This window comes from Bos grunniens, chromosome 9, assembly GCF_055505025.1.
Source record: "Bos grunniens cultivar Pamir isolate PY7600 chromosome 9, Bosgru_T2T1.0, whole genome shotgun sequence".
Taxonomy (NCBI): domain Eukaryota; kingdom Metazoa; phylum Chordata; class Mammalia; order Artiodactyla; family Bovidae; genus Bos; species Bos grunniens.
In genome coordinates, this window is record NC_141173.1 from 77,704,384 (window position 1) to 77,731,992 (window position 27,609).

Genomic DNA, 27,609 nt, shown 5'->3' on the forward strand with positions numbered 1-27,609 from the left:
AAGCATTTATGCATTTCTAAATGACTCTAGCTGTCACTCTGTGACCAACTCAACCGCCAATTCCCTACCAAGTAGTAGTAGCAGTAGTAGAGTCGCTCAGTAGTGTCCGACTCTTTGCGACCCCATGGACTGTAGCCCACCAAGCTCCTCAGTCCATGGGATTCTCCAGGCAAGAGTACTGGAGTGGGTTGCCATTTCCTTCTTTTAGGTCTAAAGTGAAATGCAATCTTACTAACCCTTTCAAGATACTTAGTTGTCTTACTGGGGCAAATACCTAATCTCACTTTTACTATATTACTTTCTTACCTAAAACCTTTAACACTTTTTGCTTTATGTATACATCTCAAATGATTTTAGATTACAAGCCTATAGTTCAAGACCACACAGCTTCTTGCTTTCTCCTGCTATGATTTTATCCTAACATTTAGGTAAATAAACAGGCATTCTCTTGATTCTTTTCTTCCTTTCACTCATACCCTCATTCGTAACTTTCATTTCACATTTCAACCACTTTTTCATCTCAATTAAGGATGAGTTCTCCAAGTCTTTCCTCAACAGTTATGTCCTTAGAGAAAATTTTAAGAAAACATATATTCATTGGTGACAAATAGCACACATTATTTTACAGACTATTTCAAAAATAAGAAAAATATAAAATCTGTCCAAGTCAGCTAAACAGCAACATCAAATTTTCCTGAGCCCTTACTATATATCAGGGACTGAAATATCAGATAAGTACTAAATAAGTAATAATCCCCTTTCTACAATACATGTATTTGCAAAAGTCATATTTTTTCAATGTAAAGAACTACCAATGTCTCCTATAATTTGTCAGCAGAAGAAGTTCAAATATATGATCTTTTCCCCTTACTAACATTATCACAGCAATTCATCAACGGGCATACTATTACAATATAGATTACTGCTACAGGACTTGGAATCTTCTTAATATTAGAAGGCAGATTTCATTCTACCTGCTAAAAAAAGAAACGATAAAGAATGTACTGAGTTAAATAATTAACATAAAAGAGCACAGAGACAGATTTTAAAAGTTTATGAAGTTCTTAACTTGAACTTCTGAATAGTACAGGTAATTAAAGAGATTCCTCTTAGCAATATCTAATCTCTAATTCTGTAACTGTAATTTTACTTGCTTTGGGCAATATCAACTCCCTTTGACAGTCAACCATGATAAAAGTAGTGCACACAGACCAGTATTTTACTGCTTGTGATCAGTATCACAGTCATTAGTTGTCTAAACAAATAAAATACTTCTGACAGCCTTGAATATAAGGACTCTGATATGAAAAATTATATGACTGCTAATAAAGTTTATTGGTAGTTCCTATCCTCACATTCAATTAATTTTTTTCTACTGCCTACTTAACAACTTAAACAACTATAATACAGACTAAAGGTAAGAAAGGACAAAAACAATAAAAATATGAAAGTGATTTGAAAAACTCCACAAACCATCCAAACCTTAAGCTTAAAATAGTAGTTACTAAGGCATGGAGATAATCTGTAAAGTAAATCTGGCCAGTAAACTATACTTAGGGTGAGCATATAATTTACAGCCAACCTGAGACATCTGCAGGAGTGAAAGGGAACACAATTTCTAAGTATGCCTGGACAAGAGGCGTAAGTCAGGATTGTTTCAAGCAAACCCAGGCTTATAACTGCCCTTCCAAAACATCGTTAAAGATAAATGATTCCATTTAACCAGTAAGGGGCAAAAGGTGACTGGAAAAGCAACATTTAAAACCTGCTAAGTCAGCTAAGTCACTTCAGTCGTGTCCGACTCTGTGCGACCCCATAGACAGCAGCCCAACAGGCTCCCCCGTCCCTGGGATTCTCCAGACAAGAACACTGGAGCGGGTTGCCATTTCCTTCTCCAATGCATGAAAGTCAAAGGTGAAAGTGAAGTCGCTCAATTGCGTCCAACTCTTTAGCGACCTCATGGACTGTAGCCCACCAGGCTCCTCCATCCATGGGATTTTCCAGGCAAGAGTACTGGAGTGGGGTGCCATTGCTTTCTCCATTTAAAACCTATTCCCTTACAATACACCATATTGAATATTAATCTTAATTAAAGAGTCATTTTTTAGAAACCAGTCACTAGTAGTCGAACCTCTCTGTTTTTCTACACAAAGATTTAACTGACTACTCTAGAGCCTCAGCAACTCTACTCTAGCAAAATTTTAAAAATAATAACATAAGTTAAACATTTAAATACTGTGGGCCAGGCATCCTTCTTAGCACTTTATAAATTAAGTCACTTAGTCTTCATATCGGAGAAGGCAATGGCACCCCACTCCAGTACTCTTGCCTGGAAAATCCCATGGATGGAGGAGCCTGGTAGGCTGCAGTCCATGGGGTCGCTAAGAGTCGGACACGATTGAGCAACTTTACTTTCACCTTTCACTTTCATGCATTGGAGAAGGAAATGGCAACCCACTCCAATGTTCTTGCCTGGAGAATCCCAGGGACGGGGGAGCCTGTTGGGCTGCCGTCTATGGGGTCGCAAAGAGTCGGACACGATGGAAGCGACTTAGCAGCAGCAGTCTTCATATTAGAAACTTTCATCCCTGAACGACAGAGACTTTTATCCCATTTTATAGATAAGAGAAGTAAAGCAGAGAGGTAAAGTCACCCTCCACAGTCAAAGGAGTGGGGGAGCAGAGAATTCCCTACTGCACTAAGTTACCACTATCGCTCCTTTAGTGGGAAGACTGGAAGGCTATGACTTTTCATAAGCACACAGAATTGAGTGGAGGTCTGAAGCGTCTGCACTCAATGAGCAGAGTCAGTGTGAACAGGGTTAAGCACTGTGATATGACTTTTTGTGCATATTCTCTACCACTGGCCAGGTGTCAGTAAAACATGGGCCTGGGAAATTTCTATATCACTTGTGATGAAGAAAAACCCACATCCCATCCTTAGGATAATGTTCTAACCTGTGCTATGGGCTACTGCAGGGATTACAGGGTGAGGACAATGACAGTATGATGATGATTATGGTAACAGTTAACACTGACGGTGTATATACAGTGTGTCAAGTACTGTTCCAAGCTCAGTAATAGTAATATATTAACTAATATAATCATCCCAACAACCTTTTAAGGTAGGGACTTCTCTCAAAAGAGAAAACTGATATGCTGGTGAGCCTGCTCAAGGACACACAGGAAGTAACAGAACTTGGACTGAAACCATGCAATTCACCACTACATTATTTGCTAGGGATCATATTGAATATTTTCCCAGTGGTAAATTCATATAACAAGTTGTACTATACCAGAGTTCTACTATGTTACACTATAAAACAGGAGCTGTTAGTTTTGGTGATTAGGTCACAGAATCAAGTTCTCATAATTGCTTGCTACATGAACATAGGTAAGCTACATATATATATAGCTATATATATCGTTTCCTTGTAAATAAAAGGAAAAAGTTAGATTTTACTTCTAAGATTGCATCAGTGCAAATATTATTTTTCTGAATGAAAATTTCATGTCAAGTCTGTAACTACAATACAAACTACCCTCTGAAAACATCGAATTTTCAAAAATCTATATTTCTGCCAAAGTACCATAGATTATTAGTTATGTGCCCCCTTTTAAAGATGATACATATTTAAATAATGAGTTGTTATGATAGCAAAAGTGAAGTTGCTCAGTCGTGTCTGACTCTTTGCGACCCCACTGACTGTAGCCCACCAGGCTCCTCCATCCATGAGAATCTCCAGGCAAGAATACTGGAGTGAGTTGCCATTTCCTTCTCCAGAAGATCTTCCCGACCCAGGGATCAAACCCGGGTGTCCTGCATTGTAGTCAGACGCTTTACCATCTGAGCTACCAGGGAAGCCCATGATAGCAAAACCACAAGGAATTAAATTCACTGGGGATTTAAGTAGCAATAATTATTAATAAGTCACTTGCTAAACTTTGTCCTGTAAATATAGCTCCAACAATATCTAGTATGAAATTCAAAGATTAGTATTTCTGTTTTGTAAATGAGTGTTTTATCCCATTTTTGTATTAAATATTTGATAGTGAAAACCTTTCTGCACTCTAGTTTTTTATCATGTCTTAATTTTCCCCTCTCTAGGAAGAGAACCAGTTTAATTACTCAAGAAAAATAGGAACATGATTTGCCTTGCCACGTTTGTTTTGTAACAGTTAGGAATGTAATGCACATAATAAGAAACAAATACCACTTGTCCTGAAACCAGGTGTACCTTACAAAGTAGATAAAAACTGGAGAATAAAAATAGTATTAAATATAACCATTCAACTATTATGAACCCATATTACACACATACTTTTAAAAATACTTATACATGTCAATATCAAATGTTCCATGACATTTTACTCCATTAGAAAATACTATACAATACAGAAGTTCATGATGATTCAGCATGAGACCCCTTCAATCCTTTTGGGCATAACAGTCTTCAAGTTCCTTTCAATGCATGCTGTAGTAACTGCGGGGTATGAGGAGTGGCTCAGAGCAGTTCTGCAGAAGACCAAGTTCTCCCTTGCTGGTTTATAGTGATCCCAGTACCAAGATGCTTTACACCCAGTAGATGCTCAATGAACATACCAAACGTCACAGAACACCTTCCACCCGCAACTCAGGATGTAAGAACAAAAGGGAAAAACGCCCCAGGATCTGCCAGAAAGCTACTTTCTTTCTAAGGAAAAAATAACAGTAATAGCTAATAGCTATACAGCACACTCCAAATAACTATATAGCACTACTGTAATGCTATAATATTCTTATTTTACAAATTCATTTAGTCCTTAAAACAACCCTATACGGGTGCTAAATTATTCTCAATATGCAGATGAAAAAACTAATGCCCAGAGAATCAAAGGCCCAGGGCAGTGAAATACTTGCTCAAAGGTCAGAAGTACTAAGAATTACACTGCATCTTTAAAATTCTATCAAAGATTTCTAGTTGACCAAACGAGGAAATAAATAATAAACAAATTATCAAAATTGATGATAAAGCTACTATTTATTCAGTGGTATACAAGGACTTCCCTGGTGGCTCAGATGGTAAAGCATCAGCTTACAATGTGGGAGACGCGGCTTCAATCCCTGGGTCGGGAAGATCTCCTGGAGGAGGAAACGGCAACCCACTCCAGTATTCTTGCCTGGAAAATCCCATGTACAGAGGAGCCTGGTAGGCTACAGTCCATGGGGTCGCAAAGAGTCGGACACGACTGAGTGACTTCACTTTCATACTAGTACTTATTTAAGATCATCCTTAAACAATTTTAAAAGTAGGCATTGTTACATTAATTTTATAAATCAAAACAGTAAGACAAAGTCCTCACCCAAGGTCATAGACTAGAAATCAGCAGGGCCAAGACAGGAGCCCAACTATGAGAAACTTGCAAGCCTGGTTTTTTCCCTTATGTGTTTCCCAAACCTCAGATTCCTGCATACCACCTTCACAAGCTTGCCATGTCCATGAGCCACTTGTGCTATTACGTTCTTAATATTTCTTCTTTAAATCAAGACACTTTAAAAAAAACTCAACAGATTTATTTTAGAAGGAACTTGTTATCACTATGTAAATGGAAATTAAGTATCACTTGAGATAAACAGAAAATAACAAAACCAGTAACACATTCAATGAAAACAAAACTGTCATTTAATTTCAGCCAAATATCACTGTCCACAATATGTGCTTGTGGTCATCTCAAGGCCTATCTGTTCTTTATTAAGAGAGTTAACTGTGTTAGAAAGATGTTAAAAACTTACCAGTACTAAACCGAAACGTTCTCCGTAATCAGATTTAAAAAACAATTCAAGAAGAATAGCTTTCTCACAACTGTGCCTTCACATTGTTGGGTACATACCTGACACTCTGGAAAACCAACCAAAAGGCTGCTCCACTGGCCTCCCATAATTCAAGTATGCGTGCAAACACGCAGTCGTTCTTGAACTCACAACATTGTAGAGAATGCTCTTATCCGGAAAGGGGGCAGGCTGTTATAATTTGTAGCACTACAGATAGGCCTTGGCAAAATGTTCTCCTCTTAAGTATGCACAATGTTCAAAGTAACAGTGGGCGCTGGGAGGCACTTAAGGTTCTCACATGCAACCCCTGTTTTCAAGAAATGTCTAACTTAGTTACAAACACAACGTACAAATGAAAAAAGATAAGCTATCATATAAGGCTATACTCTTATATCTTGAAATGACTGGTGTCTTGAATACAAGCTTTGTTATCTGATAGAGCTGGATCTGAATACCAGCTCATGTTGGGCATGTAGCCTCCAGAGCCCCAGGTTTCTCATTTATAAAGTGGATATAATATATATTCTCTTAAGTTGAACATTAAACACATGTCAAATAGCTCTATGCCTGACCCATAATAGGTACTATGTAATTAATACTTGTTTCTGTAAGAATTAGAAACAGATTAGAAATATTTGTTAGGGGGGAAAAAAAGCCTGAAAGAATGAACAGGTTTTTTGATAAGTCAAAACAAGATGGGTATTGTGATTGGGGGTGCCAACAGATCAAAGTAGAGATTCTAGTCGGGGTTAGATAGTAAATTGGATCAAACTAGATGGTGAGGGTTCTAAATGCCAGACTAATTTTTACTGAGCATTTCTGAAGAATATCATACAATTTTTAAGAAATTCACTCATCTTTTCTTCAGCAATTACAGGGAAAAAAAAGCTAGTTAAGACTTAGAAGGCTAATGCAATAGTGCAGCAATAATCTGTTGAAGCTCAGATAGTAATTAATAAACAGGACAGAAAAGGATGATTGGGTGAAATTTTCCAAAGAACATCTGAAGGATTTTGTAGGCTGAATGTAAGAAAAGGAGTCAAAGCTGACTCTACAAAAGAGAAAAATATAGTAGGAAGATGGGATACCAAAGACAATAACATAATTTAGCATCAGAGAGAACAAAAAAAAGAGGTAATATTCAAAAAGTAATTCAGTGTCAATTACAAGGGAAGTAAGTGACAAAAGAGAATGAAACCTAAGAAAATATTACTAGAGTTGGTGACTAGGATAAAGGTGAACTTTAAGAATATCTTTTTTTTTTCAAGGGGTAGAGTGGGAGGAAAAGTTAGGTTACTACTACAGACAGCAGAGAAGAAATCTGGGTCATTTGTAATTCAGAAGTAAAAGGAAGAAGAAAAATAGGAAGGCAACTGGATGGGTGTGTAGGGTCAAATGTGTGACACCGGAAGCAAGAAGGAACACTACATAAATAGAAAATAACCATAACACAATTAGTTAACTATGACCATAATGGTTTTGTCTTTTGTTAGGTGTCAAGTGAGAAACACTTGTTTGGATTCATTCCAGAAATAAGTCTTAGGGGGAATCTAAGAAAGGTGATTAGAGAAGTAAAATATTTCTCTCTCTAGGGGTTTTAAATTGTGGGTAGTAATAGAAAGGGCTTCCCCGGTGGCTCAGTGGTAAAGAATCTGCCTGCCAGTGCAGGAGACATGAGTTCAATCCCTGGGTCGGGAAGATCCCCTGAAGAAGGAAATGGCAACCCACTCCAGTATTCTTGCCTGAGAAACCCATGGACAGAGGAGCCTGGTGGGCTACAGTCTGGGAGGAGTCGGGGGGGTGGGTGGTAAGACACGACTTAGGTTTTCTATTACTGTTGTTGTTTGGTCACTTAACTATCAACTCCCTTCCTCTGGTTATCAAATCCTTAGCTTCCTGAAGGTAGGCACAGAATAAAGTATGCTCTTAGATTCCAAAGGTTTAACATCAGCAGTTTCTACTATTCCTGTCATGTTTACATTTACTGTGACAAGGACCAGCAGTAAAACCTGTGACTATGACATGACACAAATCTCAACAGCCCGCAGGGGGAATGTGCAAGCACCACATGATATCATGTGAGGGTATCCAGCACCCGCCCTCTAAATGGATTTGTGGTTCTTACCTTTCAGCCAGGTACACTGGAACTTAACTGTGCTTTATTAATTTTGTAAAGAAAACATAAGCAATAGTGCCAAGAGATCTATATTCCACCATAATTTAACTGCCAATAAATTCCTAGTTTTGCTTGTTTTTAAGTTTCTCGCATTCTGCTGTTACAAAAAAACAAACAAACAAACAAACAAAAAAGAAGAAGAGGGGGGAAAAAAGGGTTCTGGAAGGAAGGGAGAGGGAACTGGCAATGTTGCTCAGCAAAGTGCAAAGGCAAAACTCAAAGAGAATTCTGTGCTATTTGTTCCTGTTCTTGCCGCCTCCTTCTCTTCTCATGCCCAGAATGTTGACTGGGGTGGGGAGAGAGTACCCAGAGTGCTGGCAGTGGAACATCCAAGGCTGTAAGCTTTACCACCCCCGCTTTTTACTTCCCTGGGTGAGAAGCCCAGAACCGCCTTAATCATCACCCCAATCACGTCCATGGATGCACAGAAACAGAAGAGCTAAGCAACTGTCTTCCTTAATAGTTAGATCTGTTTTCTAAACATCTACTATGTGCTTTTGCTACTAGAGATGATCATGAGGTCACAAAAGAAAAGAAACCTGAGTGTTACTTGGAGTTTACTTATAATTCTGCTGGGATGTAAATATCCTGGAAAAGTAGTTAAGCAATGACATAACTGAACAAAAAGCACCAACAGTGCAAAACATACACAGGATAGGTAGGAGGCAAATGAGAGTTGCAGAGGGTAAGATTGTTTAAATAAGATCTCTGAAACATACAAAAGCTAAGGAGCCTTTCAAAAAAGGGGAGGATGAAAGCATGAAAGCTGGGGAGAGTAAAGAAAGTAGCATGTTAAAAAAAAAAAAAAAAGAAACACAAAACAACTAACAAGCAACTGTGTGAGAAACAGAAAACAGATCTGCTGAGTTAGAACACAAAGTCCCTGTTAGAAGAATAATCAGAAACAAGACTGCAGCGTGGGAGTGAGCTGGTAGGTAACTTTTAAGGTTGGGTAAGCATGACTGCTCACATCTGATATGCTCTCCCTGTTACCATGCATTTTACCAGAATGCTATGTTTTCTTCCAAAAGAGTCAATTAAATGAGTAACTACTGACATATTTCCTTATTTAGATTACTCATCTACCACTATTTGTTCTTTATCCTCTTAAAGAATTAGAAATTATACCTCGGCAAGGCAGAAAATCTCATGTGAGTTTACTATTAAAGTGAACTATCTTTAAAAATAAAAAATTAAAAGAATAGCCTTGAGGTACAACAGCTTAAAGGAAAGTTATTAATATGCATGTTTACTATACCTGACTAAAGTCACCTGATCAACCTCCAAAGTACTAGCTAGCTTACTCACAGTCTAATTGAAAGATTTATACAATCAAGATCTCAGAGGTTCCATATTGTTCAAAAAGGTTCATACCCTGTCATTTGGGATTTTCTAAGCGGCATGACAAAATGCAGCGTTGAGGCTAGGACCCAACAAGGCACTGAGGAGGAGTAAAACCCTGCAGCACCTATCAGTCCAGTAAGATGCGGGTGCCTATCACATCCAGAATGATCTAAGGAAAACAAGGATAAGGTAACCCTTGCCTTCAAAGTGCCTGTCACCTATCAAGGATAATACACACAAACCAACAGTACAAGTTGTATACAAGTACGAACATAAACAACAGGAGGGGGAGAGAAGAGAAACGGGGGTTATCCGGTTACAAGGATGAGGGGAAAGTTCAAAGCAGGATGTCAAACTAAAACAAAACATAAGTGGTATTTTTTAATGTTTCTTGAATTATGAAGTACCTTTATAATTTCATGAAAACAACATTGTCTTTTAAGAACATCAACATTTTCCTTGATTCAGATTTTTTGGATAAATGTTACATATGGGATAAAAATTTTCAAGGAAACTAAAGGACCATAAAACATGAGTTAGTTTGTAAATATCTCAGCATAAAGAACTCATCAAGAGAAGGATTTGCTCTGGATCCTAAGGGAAAATAAACATAACGCCAGTAACAGAGTTATACTGAATGTTGCTCCTTTCCTTCTAATGCCTCAGGCAGTTACTACCTCAGGCTTCCTTTTGCTCTCTCCTTTCACTCCCAAATCCATCCTGACTGATCTTATTTATACCTATGGCATAAACCGCCACCCCATCCTAAAGGGATCCACACCAGGTTACCAGGAACCTTCTCCTAAGTTCCAGTCCTCTAGAGAAGCAGGTCCTCATAAAAATCGAACAAATTAATGTTACCTAGACTTCCTAGAGAAGACAGTGACTAAGTCAGCCCTAGTAAATCAAAGTATTCTGCTTAGCCATCCTTTAGAATGTTATTTGTGTTTCATATAAAAAGTTTAAAGTTTTATCCCTTGATTTCAATAAAATTGTTAATTTACCTAGCAAATGACTGATTAAACAATGGTATCCAAATAAATGTGGCAGAAGGACCTATTTTTAAGTTTTATTTACAAAACTATTCTAAGACACGCTGCTGAAAGACATGGATGAACAGGACTTGTTACAACTTTTAGAGTCTTAACAGGACTCACAACAGGACAGGGACTCTGCAAGCTGGTATGGGGCCCTCAACATGATCTTATAAACATCAAGTAACTCTAGAGAAGAAATTTGGGGATTTAGGATATACAAGAGATATAGTAGAGGGTAAAAATATGAGCACGGAAGTGAGATAATAAGTATTTAGTCCTATAATATTCAGGAAGCAGAGCACAGTGATTTTAAAAAAAGAACTACTTAAATCCCAGCTCTACCACTTAGGAGTTGTATGACCTTGGAGAAGTTAACACTTGTCCTTTCTTTATCTTCATTTTAAAAGCAGGCATAATAAACTATCCATTTCACAATACTGAGAAACCAATCCGTAAAAGAGTGCAAACAGTGTCTGACATAGAGTAGGCACCACACTATTATTACTATTTGAATTGGGTGCAATATATATAGTCAAGTTAGTGATAAGCAAAGATATTTGGAGCGGGGGAAAGGATAAATCCATGCTCACCCATTCAACACTCAACAATGTTAACTGACAACAGAGATATGTGCCAGAGATAGTGGTGAACCAGACAGGAACACTGATCCCCTACTATATTCTTGGACCTTAGGAAAAGATTAGTATACCCTGATGCTTAGATGTTTAATAATAATATTTGTTGAATTTATAATGGTACAATTATAAGATATTAAATAGAAAAAAATATTCTGAATATATAAAAGCAGAATTCAACAGAACCATCCTTGAAGAAATGGTACAGCAACAATACAAGGTAACTCACCCTCAAGGAATTGATCCACACATCTACTAATTCTTGAGTATTAAGAGAGCATCCAATTTTTTATTAATGAAACAGGGATAACACTATCTGGCAGGCTTTTAAAGATTAAAAGAGATTTTGTGTTAAATGAGAAGCCCAAAACTGCAATGAAATGCTGATGGCAAAGGATAAGCTAGACTCTTAGCTCCGAGGTTCACTCCTCAGCTGAAATCAATTCTTTTGCTTTGGAAATGAAGTCGCTCAGTCGTGTCCGACTCTTTGTGACCACATAGACTATAGCCTACTAGGCTCCTCCATCCTTGGGATTTTTCCAGGCAAGAGTACTGGAGTGGGTTGCCATTTCCTTCTCCAGGGGATCTTCCCAGTCCAGGGATTGAACCCGGATCTCCCACATTGTAGGCAGACGCTTTACCTTCTGAGCCCTTGCTTTGGAACTTGCTTGCAAAAACCTAAGACCTCTTGCTTTAAATGTGCAAATACCTTTTGGGTTTAACATCCAAGGTTCAACTCTTTGAAGGCTGGACTAAGTTCAGGTAAAGAGATATTACTTCCTCATTCACCTTGCATTCTGCTAACAGTCTCAAGATAGTTTCGGAAAATTTTTTAAGTCGTTTAAGTGAGAATACCTAAACCTCTACACAGAAGTGCAATTTACCATCTACTCTGAAAGGACATTTCAAATACAGTTAAGTTAAATTTGCATCTATCATTTCTATCGAATGGCCTTATTCAGGGGACACTACCAAGTCTGCAAAAGCTTCTAAAGCCACCCAGTTGCTGCTCTCAAGCTTTCAAATGCCTACTAAACCTTGCTACCCAGATGGACTGAACATGACATGGGTGTGTGTGCTCACTCAGCACGTCCAAATTCAGCACATTGCTCTCAACTAAACTAGACCCCTCCCTCCACTTCTTTATTTCTGTTAATGGTTATCATCCCTCAGCAAGTCATGTAGACTCAGGACCTCAGAACCATCTTTTATTTTAATCTTTTGGGGTAAACTTCAGAAGGACAAATCCGCTAATTACAGGGTAAAAGGGAGAAACATAAGGCAATATTGATAGGATCAAAGGATTGGGGGCAATGTGTTAAGTTCAATGCAACAAAAACAACGAAAGGTATAAAGCTAGGTTTGAAAAACAATGTAGAGACTTTTACTACTATTAAAAGCCAAGATCCTACAAATTATGAGTTTTCCTTAACAGAGCAGAGCTTGAGTGAACAAAACTTCTTTGCTCACCCTCTGAGAGCCAGGCACTACACTAGATGTTTACATGTTACTTCACTGTGGTATTACGAAACTTTTGGATTTGGTATCATCCTCAGTCTACAGATGAGGAAATGGAGTCTTTAAAAGAGGTTAACGTACTTGCTCAGAGCAAGAAAGTCAATGAGCACTGAGGTGGAGATCCAAATCCAGAACCATCACATTCCTAAGTCTACGCATTCTGACCACATACAATACTTGCTGACACAGAAAATCACAAGGGTGTTATAAGTAAATGCTTTTCTATGAAATAGAATTAAGTGCTTTAGAAAAAATATGAATTCTTGTAAAACAAGTAAATAATAACATACAATACCAATAAACATTCTGTAGTTTAAGGAGTCAAACCTCTGATCTATCTAACCACAAATGAGACTTGAAGAAAATAAAAAATACTCTTTAACAGTTTCTAGACAATAATTCCATTTTTTAAGGACATAGATACACCTTTTTACTAAGTCCACAGACAAGAGGCAATAATCACTCTTAGATCAGCACTCTCAGAAACTATTTTTTATCCAAAGGAGCACATTAATATAATGTGGCCCAAGATCTATCTACTATACCTCAGATTGGATACAGCAACGTAAAGAAACTACACAGACAACAAATTGGTGACTAAGTAACAGAAACTTTTTTGGTAAAATGATAGTGACAGTAATTATTTCAATAAAAGGAAGCAACCAGAAGTAGTTGTGTAGATTGAAACAACTATTTCATTAAAATTATTACTTATTGGGCACAATTATTTCAAACTTGGATTAATGTTAAAGTATTAATTTCTGTAATTTTCCATAAAATTAAGATATCTGAACTAAATGTATATAAAGTCAGCATACCACCCAAAGTTGTTAGATAGAAATTAATTTCCATTATTTCACATCACAAGTTTTTTAGCCCCTTAATTAATGTGCTTATTCATAACCAGTTGTAATGAATCTTCATATGGCAATGTCCTTCATACATAATATCTATTGATATGTCATCTTCCATATGATATTCAAAACACAAATGCATAACCAAATGCCACATTATGTTAAGTTACATTGAGGTTTTGTAAAATAAGTTACACAGACAGCACAAAGGGCCCTTTATTCGCTACCACTCACCTGCACATTCTCCAAGATGACAAGTTCATGCCTTCTCCTCACCCTCCAAATTGTTAAAGTTTTAATTCACAGCTTTGAGGTATAATTTATACTTCACAAAAAGTGTGCAGTTCATTGAGTTTTAAGAAAATTCATCCAATTTTAGAACTTTTCCATCACATCACCCTCCAAATTTTCCTCTAGTGCTTCCACTCCTGCCCCGGCCTCAGGTATCCATCCTGTTTTCTGTATTTCTAAATATTTCATATAAATGCAACCACACAACATATACTCTTTAATGTTTGGCTTCTGTCACTTCTCATGTTTTTGATACCCACTTCTGCTGTAGCATTTATCAGTAATTTGTTCCTTATTTTTTATAGGAAAGTATTGCATTATATAGATATACCATATATTGCTTATCACCATTTGAGGGACATTTGGATTGTTTTCCAATTTTTGGCTATTGTGAATACGGCTAAAATGGACATTTACAATTCTCTATGGGCACACATCTTCATTTCTGTTGGATAGATTCCTAAGAGTGGAACTGTTGGCTCATATGGTAAGCGTATGTTTAACTTTAAAAGAAACAATCAAACTTTTCTAAAATGGCTGTAGCATTTACATTTCCAAGAGTAGTGTATAAGGATTTCAGTTTCTACACATAAATAATATTAGGCAATGTCAGTCTCTTAAATTGTAGCCATTTAAGTGGGTGTGTGACAATATGTCATTGCAGTTTAATTTGCATTTCCTCAATGACTAATGTTGAACATCATTTCATATGCTTATTTGCCATTCATAACATCTCCTTTGGTGAAATATCTATTCAACTCTTTTGCCCATTTTTAAATTGCTTTTTTCCTTTATAATTGAATTGTAAGACTTCTTTATATATTCTAGATTAAAGACTTTTACCAAGCTTGCAATATGCAAATATTTTCTGTGAGTCTGTGGCTTGTCCTTTTATTTTAACCATCTTCTGAAGTATAAGTTTTAAAACTTCATTAAAGAAGTCCAATTTATTACTTTTTCTTTTATGATTCATGCTTTTGGTGTCTTATCTAGGAACACTAACACAAGGTCACAAAGATTTCCTCCTATGTAATCATTTAGAATTTTTATAGCTTTACTTTTACAATTATAAATTTACAAAGTCTATGATTTAGAAATAATTTCATGTATGGTATGAAGTATTAATATATAAAATAGTATATTTAAATCCACTTTTTAAAAACACACAGATATCCAACTGTCCTAGCACTATTTGTTAAAAAGACTATCCTTTCCTCATTGAATTGTCCTATCACTTTTTTAAAAAATCAAGTGAACATAATTGTAAGGGAGGCATCTATAATGCTTGTCCTTATGCCAATCACACTGTCCTGACCACTACAGATTATCTAAGTTTTACAATTAGGCATGGGAAGTCTCCTATCTTGTTTGTTTTCAAAAGTGTTTTGGCTATGCTAGATTCTTTGCATTTCCTTATAAATTTTAGGATCAGCTGGGCAATTTCTATAAGAGTCTACTGGAATTTTTGCAGGTATTTTATTGAATCTATAGATTAATTTGGGAAGAATTATCAACCTCAGATATGCAGATGACACCACCCTTATGGCAGAAAGTAAAGAGGAACTAAAAAGCCTCTTGATGAAAGTAAAAGAGGAGAGTGAAAAAGTTGGCTTAAAGCTCAACATTCAGAAAACGAAGATCATGGCATCCGGTCCCATCACTTCATGGCAAAGAGATGGGGAAACAGTGGAAACAGTGTCAGACTTTATTTTTTTGGGCTCCAAGATCACTGCAGATGGTGACTGCAGCCATGAAATTAAAAGACGCTTACTCCTTGGAAGGAAAGTTATGACCAACCTAGATAGCATATTCAAAAGCAGAGATATTAACTTTGCCAACAAAGGTCTGTCTAGTGAAGGCTATGGTTTTTCCTATGGTCATCTATGGATGTGAGAGTTGGACTGTGAAGAAGGCTGAGCGCCAAAGAATTGATGCTTTTGAACTGTGGTGTTGTTGGAGAAGACTCTTGAGAGTCCCTTGGACTTCAAGGAGATCCAACCAGTCCATTCTGAAGGAGATCAGCCCTGGGATTTCTGCGGAAGGAATGATGCTAAAGCTGAAACTCCAGTACTTTGGCCACCTCATGTGAAGAGTTGACTCACTGGAAAAGACTCTGATGCTGGGAGAGATTGGGGGCAGGAGGAGAAGGGGACGACAGAGGATGAGATGGCTGGATGGCATCACTGACCCGATGGACATGAGTTCGAGTGAACTCTGGGAGTTGGTGATGGACAGGGAGGCCTGGTGTGCTGCGATTCCTGGGGTTGCAAAGAGTCAGACACGACTGAGCGACTGAACTGAACTGAACTGATCATCTTAACATTCAATCATCCAATCTATGAACACAGATTATCTCCCCATTTATTTAAATCTTATTTAAGAGAATTCCCTGGTCCAGTGGTTGGAACGCTACACACTCTCACTGCTGAGGGTCTGGGTTCAATCCCTGGTTGGGAACTAGTATCCCACAGGCCTTGTAGTGTGCCCAAAACAAAACAAAAATATCTTATTTAAATTCTCTCGGTTAATGTTTTGTAATAAAAACATCTTGGTTTTTTGTTGTTGTTGTTGAAGTTTATTCCTAAGTGTTTTTTTCTTTCTGATGCTACTGGGAATACATTTTTCCCCTTCTCTCTTCTTTTGGAAGAGTGGACATTATCTGTTTCCTATCAAAGACTGCTGTACTGTGCAGTCAGGATCCTAGACCATTCTTGCTTTCTCAAAGACGTCTTTCCTCATCGTCCTTCCTTCCCTTATTAATCCTAGCAACTAAAACCATGCTGTGATATTTCTCATACACTCAAAAAAACAAAGGCTTCCTTTATATCCTCATACCTCAACTTCGGCCCTGTGTCTGTTTCCTTTAACTTCTTTAAACCCAATTTCTAGTTCCTGGGTCACTGTATGTCCTTCAAGTCACTCAAATCTGGCTTCCATCTCTACCAGTCTGTGACACAGGCTCATAATAGTCACTGATGACCTTTAGGTTGCCAAATCCAAAGGTCATATTTCTGCCCATATTGTCTCACCCTCTCAGCCAAACTCGAGAATTAACTATTCCTTTCTTGAAACAGTTGCATTACTTGGCATCCACGACATGATCCAATATATATTCCAAATTTCCACTAGGGCTGTCCTTCTTAGCTTCCTTCTTAGAGGACTTCCAGTTTTCCCAACTTAGATATGTAGTGTTCCTCAGGGTTCTATTTCTAACCAGTTCTTCTTTCCTCTCTCTAGTCTCTTCTTCAGGGATTTCACCTATTTTCATGGCTTTGAATATCACTAATCACTGCAGATGGTGACTGCAGCCATGACATTAAAAGACACTTGCTCCTTGGAAGGAAAGCTATGACAAACCTAGACAGCGTAGTAAAAAACAAACATCACTTTGCTGACAAAGATCCATACAGTCAAAGCTACGGTTTCTCCAGTAGTCATGGCTGAGCACCAAAGAACTGATGCTTTCCAACTGTAAAGATGGAGAAGGCTCTTGAGAATCCCTTGGACAGCAAGGAGATCAAACCAGTCAATCCTAAAGGAAGCCAACTCTGAATATTCACTGGAAGGACTGATGCTGAAGCTCCAATACATCACTGGAAAAAATTCGGATGCTGGCAAAGATTGAGAAGGTGGCCACAAAAGATGAGATGGTTGGATAGCATCACTGACTCAATGGACATGAGTCTGAATAAACCCCGGAAGATAGTGAAGGACAGGGAAGCCTGGAGAGCTTCGGTTCATGAGGTTGCGAAGAGTCAGACACAGCTTAGCGACTAATGTCTTTAAACTGACATCTCCAAGTCAAATATCTCTGGGTTCTTCAGGATTTGTTGATCCTCTCTGATAGAGGTCTACTTAATCTTACAGGCTTCTGAGGATTTAAGATTGACAAAAGAAAACTGCCAAATTCACCATTACCCTTCACCCAAACAAAACAAAAACCCCTTTAAAAAAGCCTATTTATTTCCCAGCCATTCGGTAATAGTTACTTGCAGCAAGATTCCTGAATTCTTTCCTCCATTACATTCCATATCCAATCCCTATCATGTCCCACTGTGTCTACCACCTACAAATACCTCAAGCCTGTCCACTCCTCTCCACCCTACCACCACCTCACTAATCTAAGCCATCACGTCTCCTGCCTGAATTACTGCATATCTAGTGGCCAATCTTCTCTACATAGCAGAGTAACCTCTGACAAATATAATTAAGATGCTGTCATTCCCCCACTGCACTCAATATGCCAGCAAATTTGAAAAAACCTCAGCAGTGGCCACAGGACTGGAAAAGGTTAGTTTTCATTCCAATCCCAAAGAAAGGCAATGCCAAAGAATGCTCAAACTACCGCACAATTGTACTCATCTCACACGCTAGTAAAGTATTGCTCAAAATTCTCCAAGCCAGGCTTCAGCAGTATGTGAACCGTGAACTTCCAGATGTTCAAGCTGGTTTTAGAAAAGGCAGAGGAACCAGAAATCAAATTGCCAACATCCGTTGGATCATCGAAAAAGCGAGAGTTCCAGAAAAACATCTACTTCTGCTTTATTGACTATGCCAAAGCCTTTGACTGTGTGCATCACAACAAACTGTGGAAAACTCTGAAAGAGATGGGAATACCAGACCACCTGACCTGCCTCTTGAGAAATCTGTATGCAGATCAAGAAGCAAGAGTTAGAACTGGACATGGAAAAACAGACTGGTTCCAAATTGGGAAACGAGTACGTCAAGGCTGTATATTGTCACCCTGCTTATTTAACTCACATGCAGAGTACATCATGAGAAATGTTAGACTGGATGAAACACAAGCTGGAATCAAGATTGCCGGGAGAAATATCAATAACCTCCGATATGCAGATGACACCACTCTTATGGCAGAAAGCAAAGAACTAAAGAACCTCTTGATGAAAGTGAAAGTGGAGAGTGAAAAAGTTGGCTTAAAGCTCAACATTCAAAAAACTAAGATCATGGCATCTGGTCCCATCACTTCATGACAAAAGGATGGGGAAACACTAGAAACAGTGGCTGACTTTATTTTTCTGGGCTCCAAAATCACTGCAGATGGCAACTGCAGCCATGAAATTACAAGATGCTTACTCCTTGGAAGGAAAGTTATGACCAACCTAGATAGCATATTGAAAAGCAGAGACATTACTTTTTTACTTTTACATTACAAAGGTCTGTCTAGTCAAGGCTATGGTTTTTCCAGTGGTTATGTATGGATGTGAGAGTTGGACTATAAAGAAAGCTGAGCGCCGAAGAATTGATGCTTTTGAACTGTGGTATTGGAGAAGACTCTCGAGAGTCCCTTGGACTGCAAGGAGATCCAACTAGTCCATCCTAAAGGAAATCAGACCTGAATATTCACCGGAAGGACTGATGCTGAAGCTGAAACTCCAATACTTTAGCCACCTGATGTGACTCATTGGAAAAGACCCTGACGTTGGGGAAGATTGAAGGCCGGTGGAGAAGGGGACGACAGAGGATGAGATGGTTGGATGGCATCCCCTACTCAATGGACATGAGTTTCAGTGAACTCTGGGAGTTGGTGATGGACAGGGAGGCCTGGTGTGCCACAGTCCATGGGGTCGCAAAGAGTCAGACACAACTGAGCGACTGAACTGAACTCCCCGAACATAAACTTTCAGTTGTTCACAATCCAAATGCTTGATCCCTGTGCACAAGGCCCTGTAGCATGTGGTCCCTGCCATTCTCCCCTCTTGCCCATACTTCTCCAGCTTTCATCTCAACAAACACACCAAGCTCTTCATATATTGTTCCAGCCCTTAGCATGCTCATTCCCTCTATGTGAAACATCTCATTTTTGTTCTCTTGCTACGCCCCCATCTCCTCATAGAGGTCTTTCCTTACACTTAGGTAGGTCCGTATAGCCTCCCACCATTTTCTATTAACACAGTTCTTTTCCTTTTAAACATTATCACAATTTATATAATCCATGAAGGCTGGGAAGATTCCTGAGTTTTCACCACTGCATATACAACCCAAACATAAATAGTAGCCATGAAGTACTTTCTGAAAATATACAAAACTGATTTAAGAAAGACTTACGGTCAGCTTTTCCGTGTCTGTCTGCTGTTCCTTAAAACTGTCTTAATGTAGAGGTTCATGGGACAAGCTTGGCTAGGTTAGGGGAAAGCTGGCAACCCCAAATTATATGCAGACTTTTGTGTAACTTAGTCTTCTAAGCAGAAATCCAGCATGTGCACCAGAATCTCAAAGGAATCCACAACCACAAGAGGTTTGAGGGAAATACAGTTTAATAAATTCTATCTTCATCATGTAACAAGAGACTCAAATTCAACATAGTCAATTCTTGAAACAAAATGAGATGTACTTTCTTTTAAGCATTTATGTCCTATAATTTATCAAACTGCAACAAAATTTGGAGAAGGAAATGGCAATCCACTCCAGTACTATTGCCTGGAAAATCCCATGGACAGAGGAGCCTGGTAGTCTACAGACCATGGGGTCGCAAAGAGTCAGACACGACTGAGCAACTTCACTTTCACTTATGAACTTAAAAAAATATTTCTAAGCCAGGTTATTATCACCTCCTGATTTCTGTCATGCCTATAATATGCAACTCGTCAGCCATAAATTCCTTACACAGAGGTAGAGGGAAAAGACAGACAAAGATGCATCTATCATAGGAAAGACTACAGAAAATGAAATGTATTATCAGGGAAAACATCAAAAACGCCAAGTCTTATTACCCATCAAATTCTCACCGGCCAGACACCCTGAAGAACTCAGTATCACAGATTGTACAACCCTTGCATCAGTTCCCTCTTATATACACAGTTACTTCAGCACTCTAGGCAAGATTCACCTCTTCATTATCTCCCAAAGTGCGTAAAAGAAATCAATTCCAGCTTCAAAATAGCATATCAACTAATTTCAGGTCTGAGTGACTACTTTTTTAAGGATGTGGCTGGACAGAGTAGCCATTCCTACACTGTAACCTCTTTGTTAAAAAACCCAATCAGGAACTTCTCTGGCAGTCCAGTGGTTAAGACTCTGAGCTTCCAACGCAGGGGGCATAGGTTCAATTCTTGCTTGAGGAACTAAGATCCCATATGCTGCATAGTGTGGCCAAAAAAGTGTAAAAAATAAATACCCCAATTCAATCATATCCATGGTGAGAACTAAAATCCAGGCAATAAGTAATTTTCTAAGGGGCAGGGCTGGAACTTGTCTCCCATGTTTAGTGATCCTTTACACATCAACTTCTCACATTCTTTTAGAGCTCCGTCAAAATGCCTAGCTTGAATTCTCAAGTTATTAAGGCTAACTCTGGACTACTGGCTAACGAAAAAGATTCAAGGTGCCTTGTAAGAAAGAAAAATTATTTAAGTATTAAATATGATCTGATCCCACAGAAAGCCAATAAATGTGACTTCTTTCTCAAAAAGTGTTTTTCAACTGTGTATAGTAAAGTGTTTAAGGTAAGATTATTTTTATAGTGTGTTATAATTATTTTAGCAATTACAAATGAAAAAAAAAATCACTTCTCCAGAACAAACCTGACATTTATTAAGTTTGTAATTTTCAATGCATAAATGAAGCTCTGCTTCTTTATTTTAATCTTATTACTAATGAGTAGATCATATAATTGAACAAATTTCAAAAGAAAAAGAAAATGGCTCATGTTTCATTATTATCACTTTTACTTCACTAAACAAATGTGTTATTCAAATGTTCTACCAAGATATTGCTCAATACAAATGAACTACAAGATTTTCTCAGATTCATTAATGGGTACATTGCTTATAATCTTTAAAAGAACAATTACTACTAGAACCTTTTATCAAGCTATTGTGCATTCAAAGTCTATATGAAGTTTTAAAACATTTTCCAAAGTATAAATTTTAAATAAAAGCTAGAAAAACATAATGATTGGTGTGGTAAATAGCATACCCTCCCTAACATTTAAAAAATAATTCTGAAGATTATTTTTAAGCCACTGAATATTTTCATGCTCAGCAGACAGCAAAATTCCTCATGATTAAATCCTATGAGCCAGATTTTTCTCTGCCTAGTCTTGTTCCTCTCTGGTATGGGGCATAATACTATGAAGCTCTAGCTCGTTCACTTCGTCAAGTAACATACTGTCTCCCCAAACAAACCCTTGTATTCATAACAGGTTTTACTCTGGTATTCCCCAACAAGTGTAACGAACACTGCTTCTGCTGTTGCAGAGCCCGGGCTTCTAGGTACGTGGACTTCAGGAGTTGCAGCACGTGGGCTCAGTAGTTACGGTGCATGGGCTTAGTTGCTCCGTGACAAGTGGGATCTTCCCAATTCAGGAATCAAGTCCATGACTCCTGCGTTGGCAGGCAGATTCTTACCCACTGCACCACTAGGGAAGTCCAGGACAGTGTTGCAATGTGACTCAGAATACCATATACAAGAATCTTCCTAGTTCTCTGAAGTGACTATATTCCCAGACATCATTATGGATAAAACTATTTATTTTGCAAACAAGGAAATCCACATATAACTCAAAATCAAATCATTTAAGATCTCTACTCTTTGTAAGAACTATGGGCAAACCAAGTACATGAACAGTGAAAAGTAGGAAAGAACTGACAGGTGGCAAGAAATAATGGTAAAGGAGAGGTATTCTATTCACTAGTTATTTAACACTTCTCTGCCTATCAATTTTCTAGTTAATAAACAAGAATAATACTCTCTTCACAGGATTGTTTTGCAAAGATCAAATGAGTTCCTGCATGAAAATGACCTGCACAGTAAAAGAACACAATAGGCACTCAATAAATGCCAGTTCCTTCCTCCTTTAGTTCTGGGGCCTCTGTTCTTTGTTCTCTATACTCATTCCTTAGATGCCTCAGTCTTCTCATGACTTTTATTAACAAATGCTGAAAACTACTATATCAATCAAAGCCCTGATGTGTAAAAATGCATGCCTAGTGTGAGAAGCTGTCTGGTCTCTAACTCCAAGATATACAGGTGAGAAAGGCAGAGAGGAGAGATCCCAAACACTCAAATTTCACTGTAAGAACCAACATTCAGAGTGGACATTCACACATTTCCAACTATCTCCTGGACTACTGCATTGCCATCTCAAAACACCTGAGAACAAACTCATCAATTTCTCTCCAGAAATCAGGCCCTCTTCCTGCCCCTTCTGTAACTGTGAGTGGTGTCCTACAGAGAATAAACCTTGCCCTTCTCTTAGCAAAATATCACAGCTAACCCAGGCTCATCAGGTCTACCTCCATCGTCCCCTACTGTATCTTCAACCTCATTTTCTGATCAACTGTTACCACCAGAGTCCAGATCAGTCTTCTAAATCTTGGCACTACTGCCATTTTGAGCCAGATGACTCTGTTGTCGGAGCTGTCCTGTGTATTGTAGGCTGTTTAGTAGCACTCCTGCCTCTATCTACTAGACGCCAGTAGAACTGCTCCCTCCCTCTGAGTTATGATAACCAAATATGTCTCCAAGTGCCTTGTGGGTGGCAAAACTCCCTTCCCCCTGGCCGTCCCCACTCTCACATTTGAGTTCCTCGGCCCTGTTCCTCATCACTTCATTTACATGTGAAAGAATCAGTCCCCAGTTTCTTCTTCCCTCTACTCTCAGTTGCTCTGGTCTCCTAAATGCCTCCTAAGTGCGTTAGTAGCCCAGTCATGTCCGACTCTGTGTGACCCCATGGACTGTGGCCCGCTAGGCACCTCTGGCCATGGAATTCTTCAGGCAAGAATACTGGAGTAGGTTGCCATTCCCTTCTCCGGTGAATCTTCCCAACCCAGGGATGGAACCCAGATCTCCTGCATTGCAGGTAGATTCTTTACTGTCTGAGCCACCAGAAATGCCTCCTAAAGCACAGCTTTTATGAGTCAGTTCTCTTAAATCTCTAACTCCCTGCCACCTTCACAATTAGTTCAAAGCTCTCCACCCAGTCTCAAACATTCTCCCACAAACACCTCACACTGTGGCTACCCAACCGCCCTTCAGTAACACAGACCTGTTCATCCAGCCCCTCCTTTTCTGTTCTACTGCTGTCACCCTGGTTTGGGTGCTCTGTATCTAGCATCTCTTCTGAACCACTGCTCGAGCCTCTTTCCCTAGCCTCTGATCTCTATCTCACTCGAAGTCAAAAACTATCAGTGAGTCTCCACTGCCTCCTGAAATATGAAATTGGCCTGTTCTTCAGAATCTTTCCCAATGTGGTCTCTAAGTGCCAGTATCTCCAAAACATACTACAGCTTTGGCAAAATCTGACTATCTGCTAGTCCTTGCAAAGGGTCCTTCCCCCACTTTCTACCTCTGGCCATGTTTTACCGCCTGGAAATCCTCTTCATCCCTCCACACTACTGTAAGGTCCATCTGAATTAAGTGAAGAGGCCTTTCTTGGTCATACCCTCCTTTATCCATCTCATGACATTCACACTGCTTTGTTACATGTTTATTTCTGGAGCTTACAAGGTCCTTGAGAACTTCTTACTCCTGCTGTGAGGCCCTGCAACACCTAGCCCAGTGCTAATTTGTATGTGAGTTGCTTCAAATGTTTTCAACTTACGAAGCAAGGGAGGACTGTTTTCCGACAATCCTAAGCTTCCATTAGGGAATTAAGTCCACATTCCTCTTTTGTTTCACATTTTATCTCCTAGGCCAATTTTTTAAGTAGATTGCCTTCAAGCTACCCAGAAAGCTATAAGAATTGTGCTTTAGGGAGTTCCTGCAGTTTCCAGCTTATTAATATAACTGAATCCTGAATATTTATGCTATTTAAGTTCTCTTTTAAAAAAGGCAATAGAAATTTATTTTTGAGTGTAAATAAAATCGAGCATGACATGAAAATAAGTTGGACTGGGTTAAACATGTTTGAAGCAAAGGTTAATTAAGCTGAATTTGTATCCTAAATAATATAATGTCCTAAAGTCTTCATGCACCCTTAAAAATATGAATGTCAGTCGATTTCAGCTTGCCCTACCCCAAAGAGAGAAACCAAACAGAAAATGGGAGGTTCCCCCTTAGTTTTAGTTTCCTAATGTCTTGAACGTATTTCTACAAAAAGAGCAAAATCATTAGTGAGTATATTCCTCTAAGTCTAACTCCAAAGCCATACGGGGAACATACAGTACCCACACAGCAGGGGTCAGCAGTTAGAGGCCCTGTTTTGTATGCCCCTGAGCTAAAAATGATTTTTACATTTTTAAAAGACTGCAAGAACAAAAACAAAGAATATACATACAGAGACTGTATGTGGCCAGCAGAGCCTAAAATATTTACTTTGTCTCTTCAGCAGAATGAATATGAGACTCCCAGCTGCTGGTGTGTAAGACGCCCAATTTTCCTCCCAAAATTTTTAAAAAGCAACATAAAACAAACCAGATTATGCAAAAAGAACTGGTTCAACTTAGTCACAATTAACGCACAGATAACTTCTAAAAGAGAGGCCTGTGTGGACATTTTTACATTTCCCAGAAGGTTCCTCAGAAGGAACTTCACCCTCATTCTAAGCACACTTAGGCTTGAAGAGTTTAAAGCGCTCGGCCCAAAGTCACCCTGCGGGTTAACAGAGTGGGGGGTCATGGGTCCAGGCCTGAAAACTCCTGATTCAGGGCTCTCTGCAATATACTACATCATACCTACGCACATGGCCGTAAGTTTTGGAGATCTGGATAACTGGCTTGGATCATTATAGAGAGGAAAGCTTAAAACCTGTTCCTGATACGCTGTTTAGACAAAATCTTACTAGCAGCTATGACTCATGAGACCCAGAGTAACATCAATGCTCACCACATGCATTAGATAAGACGGAGAAAGCTTAAAACTTAACTCTCCTCGGTCCTCTAGAGCACTGAGGCAAATAGGCACCTTTGACTTGCAGTTGCTCAATACTTATCTACCAACCCAATCCACCAGTTCCACCAAATGCTATCGACGGCCAATGGAAAAATGATCCAGTTTACACCAGCCACGCATCCTATAGTTAAAGTTCTTTTCATACCTACTTGCAAACTATTACTTAAAAGTTCAAATTTTTTAATCTCCTTGAGAATTCAGCTTCCTTAAGAAAAAGAAAAGTAGATGCCAAGACCAAGGATTCAAAAGCATGGTAACAATCCCAGATCTTTCATCTGAAGTTGCTCTTTCAGGGTTGAAAAATCCAGATTCTGCGGGGCAGCCGAGAGATACAGGGCTTACGCTCTCCAGAGATAATACAGAGACCACCACCCCCTCCCCAACCCCCACAGTATCCCTGCCTGACTTTTGTCCTCGAAGAGCGACCCCCTCCCCCTCGCGAGTCCCGGCCGCCCGGGCACCTGCGGCCCCGGCCCGCAGCGGAGGAGTCCGGGGAACCTGCCCACCGCCGGCCCTTCGGGAAACGGCGCCCACTCCCACCCCGCGGAAGCAGGCGGTTAGAGGCCCAAGCCGCCGGGAAGCGACCCCTCGGCGGCCGGCCGACCCCCGGACGCGGCGGCGTTACCTGGAGGACCACGTCGTTGGGCAGCTGCGCGGCCCGAAACAGCTCCAGCACTCGCCCGTTGGCCGACACCTTCTTGGTGCTCTCGATGTCGCAGTAGGAGAAGAGATCCGAGTAGTATTTCTGCTCCGCATCGCTCAGCGTTAAACCTTCCATCTTCGCCTCCGCTCACGGCCACCCCGCCCCGCATGCAACACCGGGGGCTCGGCCCCGCGACCCCAGGACGGTGGGGACTGCGCACCGCCCGGCCTCCTTCCCCTCCTCGCCCCCCTCCCCGAAGCGGCGGGGAGCCCTGGGGGGCGTCGGAGCTACAGGGCCCGGAGGTCGCGGGGAGGGAGCCCGGTTGGGCTCGGCGCGCCGCCGCCGACGAGGCCCCGCGCAGCGCGCGGCTCCGGCTCCGCCTCGGCGGCCGCGGTAAGAACACGGGGAAGGAGGCGGGGGCCGCGGCGGTGCGAGGCTGGGGCGGACTCCGCCACCGCCTCCGCCGCGGGTTCGAGTCTCTCCGGCTCCCCGCCGCTTCCCCCAAGACTTCCCGCCTTGCCTTCCCCTTCCGTCCACGCCCCCACAGCGGCAGCACTTCGCGGAAAAGTTGCGGGGCTTCTAGTCTAAAGTTTCGGGGGTTCAGGGCTGAGCGCGGCCGCCGCTCCGCCTCCCTCCGCCGCCATTTACTGCGCCCCGGCCCGGCCCCCGACGCGACCGCAGCAACACTGACAGCGGCGGCCGCGCTCCAGACCCGGATGTGAGGCCGGGAGGAGAGAGCGCGAGAGGGAGAGAGAAACACCCACCGGGCTGGCTCGGCCGCTCCCGGGAGAGGGGGGCCGCAGCGCCCCCTGGTGGCCGGAGCTCCGCGGCAGAGGGTCGAGCCGCCCTTCGCGTTGGGCAGGCAAAGCTGGGACTCCTGGAAGCAGCGACCAGTGGGGAAAGCACGCAGCTCATTCATACCAGGAGAACTTAGATACGGGCTGCAGTTTGGATTATCTCAAAGCTTCTTGCACCGAATGGTTAATAAACATTGAGTGAAAGGGGAACATTGTTCAGGTTCTTACTACTGTATGCGTTGTGCTGCTTTGAGGTCAGATGTTACTGAGGATCAATTCAGTATTTCTATGTGCTCTGAAGGGCTATGAACATGCAACCAACCCATCTGAGAACTCTCATCGTATAGACACTAGCCACTGAGACCCAGCTCCCACTCTGGCTCCAAACCGTGTTTACCTGAGAAACAAAATTGCTGAATAGAGGGAACAGCTAGCAAACTTCATCTCGTTATACAAGGTGGTTCTGGTCACCAGGAGCTTAGTGCCATAAATATATACCATCAGCTCTATAAACCTGTTTAGACTCTGGGCCGACCACAGGGGCTCGCTCTGGCGACCCCTAATTTCCTCCTTTATGGAAGATGATGTGTTTGCACTGTTGTATTCTACACCTATCTGGGAGATACTTCTTGAGATGTCTCAAATAGAATATC

At 40.3% G+C, this 27,609-nt stretch overlaps 1 protein-coding gene across 11 annotated transcripts in view; it reads right to left on the bottom strand.

Annotated features, from left to right (window-relative positions):
• REPS1 (RALBP1 associated Eps domain containing 1) overlaps positions 1-26,850 on the bottom strand; it is a 90,408-nt gene extending 63,558 nt beyond the window's left edge. For all 11 annotated transcript variants that reach the window (XM_086318082.1, XM_086318080.1, XM_086318076.1 and 8 more), the window contains exon 1: positions 26,142-26,850. In XM_086318082.1, coding sequence (XP_086174208.1) covers positions 26,142-26,294 — 153 coding nt within the window. In that variant the 5' untranslated portion in view covers positions 26,295-26,850. The remainder of the gene's footprint in view (positions 1-26,141) is intronic.
• Positions 26,851-27,609: the final 759 nt, after the last annotated feature.